This window comes from Adiantum capillus-veneris, chromosome 4 (genome assembly GCF_014529385.1).
Source record: "Adiantum capillus-veneris isolate H3 chromosome 4, ASM1452938v2, whole genome shotgun sequence".
Taxonomy (NCBI): domain Eukaryota; kingdom Viridiplantae; phylum Streptophyta; class Polypodiopsida; order Polypodiales; family Pteridaceae; genus Adiantum; species Adiantum capillus-veneris.
Genome location: NC_140934.1, coordinates 41,353,149 through 41,357,612, shown reverse-complemented (window position 1 = coordinate 41,357,612; position 4,464 = coordinate 41,353,149). Strand labels below are relative to the sequence as shown.

Sequence of the window (4,464 nt, the reverse complement as noted above, 5' to 3'; positions counted from 1 at the left end):
ATGACCACATCGATGTTACACAAAGTGCAAAGGAAGCTTGAGCACCAAGAATCTAATAGACAAGCACATAAAGGAACACATATGATGGGCTACATAAAATCTTAATGAACAAGATTTACCTTCCTACGGGCGTGGAATCAGGCTGTATGCAATTTTATAATTAAGAATGTGTCTCCGACAGATTTAAGGCCATTTTCACTTTATGAAATTCCGCGATGTAAGTTGCTAAATCAATGTGTGTTGTATTGAGTAACAAGAGTTTTTGAGGATTAGTGCAAAAGTAGAAACTAATTTCTGATGATAGATTTCTCAATCTCATAATTGTGGAGTACATGCTGCTGACATGAAGAAGGAGAATGGGGGATCTTTGTGATGTGTGTGTACTTTATGGAAAAGATGAAAGGTATAGTATATACAAATAAGTGAAGAGAAATGGAAGGTCTAGAATAGAACGAGCTCACATTATTTGGGAGCCATAAAGGTGTGGGTATTCACCTCCTTCGATTCAATAAAAAGAAGAACTTGGATTGCATTTCAAGAAGCAACAAAATTGAGTGTTGGAAAGCGCAAGCCTTGCGTTGCCTAAGAAGGATCATATAGGACATGGTAATGATTTGCTTGCTCTGTTGTTCTGAATTTAAAAGGTGGTGCATGCATTGGAGACAGAGAAAGGGGAAGGGGAGGGGAGTTGAAATAGATCATGAGTATGTATTGTAGTGTGGCAAGGGGTTAGAAAGAGAGCATGTGTCCACTATGGGGAGAGGGGAAGACAGAAAGAGAAGAAGAAGAAGAAGAAGAAGAGAGACTTTTAGGTTGTAGGATCAATCCCAAGAGACCTCAAATATCTATCTGACACGCTTTGAACTCAAGACGTGCTGAGAGAGAGAGAGAGAGAGAGAGAGGAGACTTCAAATACACCAACGAGTCTTGAACTCAAGACTTGCTAGAGAGAGAGAGAGAGAGAGAGAGAGAGAGAGAGAGAGTACTTACACATTTTGAATCACTATATTATTGGTGTAGGAGGCAATGTACTTGCGAGTGAAGAGGCAGAGGACGACCTACTTCGTGCACTGCAACAGCGGCGACAGCGGCGGGGAGGTGAAGGCCAAGCTGCAGGCGCTGAGCTGCCACCCCGCTCGCCAGCAGCGCCTCATTCTGCTGCCGTCACGTCGCATCCTCGACGACTCCCGCACCCTCGCCCAACAGCAGGTAGGTGGTCGCCTCTCTCTCTCTCTCTCTCTCTCTCTCTCCCCCCCCCCCCCCCCCCCCCCACACACACACACACGGAACGCTGATGGAAATCTTCTCCCTTGCAGGTTGAAAGCGGCTCAATCCTTGCACTCACTCTCAGAAAAGGTTAGAACTCCATCTCTCTCTTTGCAATGTTCATCCACATCAAGCAATAATGTTAAGGCCCTAATGAAGGGCTGCTCATGAGTGTCACATTGCAAAGAAACTTGATGATGATCTTTCTTCCTTTTCTTTTAAGAGAAGTATTTTGGTCTGTTCTCTTCAACAAACCCTCTGAAAGTTGTCTAACTTAGCCCAAAACCCTCGCGTGCAACCCTCAAGTTTTGTGTTCACACCAAGCCCATGGATAATACGATAAAACTAAATCCTCTTCCTTTTTTTTTCATTTTATCTCATTTCTCTCTAAATATGTCAACTTTTTCTCATTTCTTCTGAGCAAGCTTGAACTTTTAGCTAGAGATTGCCAATATGGCCTTCCAAGAATAGGCTTGAGGCCATTGCTCTTTTAATTTCTTGTGAAGAGGTAAAGAAGGAGAGGGTTCCCAAACGTCGGTAGCATTTGCCATGCATTTAATCCCTTTATTTTTGCAGCAATTTTCTAGAACAAGAATCATATCCTTTCAATCGAAGGTTCCGAAGTCATGAGATGATGTATTGTCTATTATTGGACTATGCACCATCTGAGCTGCCCTTTAATGTTTACACGCTTAAAGCCATGGAAGGGATAATGCTTATTGATTGACTTGACTCTACATTTATCAGGCTTCATGCCATTGTTAAAGTCTCAAGTGAATGCCTATTGTGATCCTATTTATTTAATTGGCCATGTTAGGCATTTATTTTACTTATTTGACATGAGAATGTGTCTGACAATTTATGTGAGGGGTACATAAGCTCTCCCAAAACAAGAGAATACATAAGTAGTAGCCCTCACTGTAGAATCGTCTAATTCATTGCCAAGTTGGTTGGCTCAAGCAATTCCTCTCTCTCTCCCTCATGCATTATCTCTCTATCTCTACGTTTTCGCAAGGCAAACTATGAGAGTGACATTGTACGCAATGATTTCCACATTATGAGATTATCTCCTTTGTCGTGTTTAAGTGTTGCATCATTATGCCCCTAATCCAAACTTGTCTCATCCAACAAAGATTTTTCTCTTGTGTGTCTAGAGACTCTTTCCTTAAGAAGGCTAGGCCATCATGTAGTTTGCCAAGTACTCATTTCAAATTAAAATTGAAAAGTTGTAGAATATTCCTTTAGAATTGCATGCTTATGAACTTCTTGGGCAATTAGGTTTATGTAGATAAAGTAGCAGAAGCGAGCATTTCTTCAAGATTCACATTTCAGACCTTTAATTAGTTTATGTGCATGATTTTGAAGTAGTTTATTTGCATAGTTTTGTTTAGTAATGCCATGTCACGTATGTTGTTGTGGTTGTCAAACAAGGTTGTACAGCCTCTCATGCCAATTGACAGTGAATATCGGCATTGTCCACAAGAATGGAAAGTGCATTGACTACACACACACACGGTTTTTGGAGGCATTCAAAACTCTTGAAAGCCGTGTCTCAAAAATCTTTGTAAATCATATCATTTAAGCCTTGGACAGTTTTTATCCAGTCCATCTATCATTTATCTTCTGAAAGTAATCTTCATGGATTAGTGTGCTAAAATAATTGCCATTTCTAGGTAGTGGAGATTGGGAAGACATCGACATACAAAACTCAGATCCTTACGAAAGCAGGGATTAACTATTTGAAATATCGATTTAATTTCTAGATCGAAGTAGTTTATCTTGCTCATGCCAACTTCATTTGACTCTTATAATTAAAATGAACTTCTAATTCAATATATGCTTGCAAAATATCCCAATTACTTGTAATATACCCTTTTTTTTGAAGTTTCAGAGTCTACCATTTACACAAGATTTCCCACTTTTTCATGATTATACATGATTTTATTCTAGGAAAACTTTTGTGCTCTAATACTTTCGAACAAGCACAAATATGTCTTTCAATGTATAAGTATTTTTGACTAGATGATTTAATTGTAATGTCGAAGATAATTATATTTCCATCTCAATTGTATTATAGCACATGAAAAAAATTTCAGTCACCCTAGAAGCTTGTATTAATGCACATGTCAAAGAAAATGTAATAGAGCAAATCCACATGGGTAGGGGTAGAAACCAGGCCTCTTGTAAACAAATTTTTTGAATGCTGTTAATTGTAGCGAGCTGTTAACGGTAAATTCTTTAGAGGAGCGAGGGTAGAAGATACAGTTTGGAAACTGTGTTGATTTTTACAAAGTTGAGACTAGTGCACAAAGTTCGTTGATGATAGTAGGCTGAAATTCTACCCCCACCAGTGCTTATCTGCTCTTACCTTAAAAACTTCGGATAGCAAGGAAAGGTTAGATGACTACACTATCCATCGCTAGCAATTTTGTGTTTATAGTCTTTCCTTAAACACTATTTATAGTCTTTTCTTTTCTGCGAGGGTAGAAGATACATTTTGGAAACTCTGTCGATTTTTGCAAAGTTGAGACTAGTGGACAAAGTTTGTTAATGATAGTAGACTAAAATTCTACCCCCACCAATGTATATTTGCTCTTACCTTAAAAACTTCGGATAGGAAGGAAAGGTTAGATGACTACACCATCCGTCACTAGCAATTCTGTGTTTATAGTCTTTTCTTAAACATTGGACACATTTTAGAAGAACTTGATTGGCTTTGTGTTTAAGTTTGTTGATAATAGTAGGCTAAATATCTACCCCCACCAGTGCGGATCTGCTCTTACCTTAAAAACTTTGGATAGCAAGGAAAAGGTTAGATGACTACACCATCCCTCCAAGCAATTTGTGTTTATAGTCTTTTCTTAAACACTGCACACATTTTAGAAGAACTTGATTGGCTTTGTGTTTGCCACATGAACTAGCAAAAAGGACAAAAAATTAGAAGGCATATGATGGAGTGCACACAACAAATTTATAAGCATTGCATGGAGTGTACCTTTATTAGGTATGTCTTGCATTCAATGTATTCTTAGAGACGACAACCAAGGTAGGAATGCCGTTAAGAACTTTGTGTGTTTTCGATTTTATAGGACACTTGGTCTACACATCAACATGACTCATGACTATGTCCAAGTAGGAAGCTATATGGTGAAATAATTGCACTACATAAGACCAAATGTTGGATAGGAAGCTTGTCAC

The 4,464-nt window shown here is 38.8% G+C and overlaps 1 protein-coding gene across 4 annotated transcripts; it reads left to right on the top strand.

The window, feature by feature from the left end:
• Positions 1-444: 444 nt before the first annotated feature.
• Positions 445-3,185, top strand: LOC147459024 (polyubiquitin 9-like). 4 transcript variants are annotated; one of them, XM_086509753.1, is made up of 4 exons: positions 445-606; positions 1,021-1,209; positions 1,317-1,356; positions 2,698-2,918. In XM_086509753.1, exons 1-4 carry the CDS (start codon positions 604-606, stop codon positions 2,721-2,723), a joined length of 258 nt encoding a protein of 85 aa, XP_086365879.1. In that variant the 5' UTR covers positions 445-603; the 3' UTR covers positions 2,724-2,918. The 4 variants fall into 4 exon arrangements, with proteins under 4 accessions (XP_086365879.1, XP_086365880.1, XP_086365877.1 ...); XM_086509754.1 differs by lacking the exon at positions 2,698-2,918 and adding an exon at positions 1,843-2,430 and having other exon boundaries at positions 447-606; XM_086509751.1 differs by lacking the exon at positions 2,698-2,918 and adding an exon at positions 2,940-3,185 and having other exon boundaries at positions 471-606.
• Positions 3,186-4,464: the final 1,279 nt, after the last annotated feature.

What these genes read in the sequence shown, in the direction of transcription:
- LOC147459024 (XM_086509751.1), top strand. An exon ending in GCACCCTCGCCCAACAGCAG is followed by an intron (nt 1,210 to 1,316) that starts GTAGGTGGTCGC and finishes TCTCCCTTGCAG; the next exon opens with GTTGAAAGCGGCTCAATCCT. An exon ending in TGCACTCACTCTCAGAAAAG is followed by an intron (nt 1,357 to 2,939) that starts GTTAGAACTCCA and finishes TGCCATTTCTAG; the next exon opens with GTAGTGGAGATTGGGAAGAC.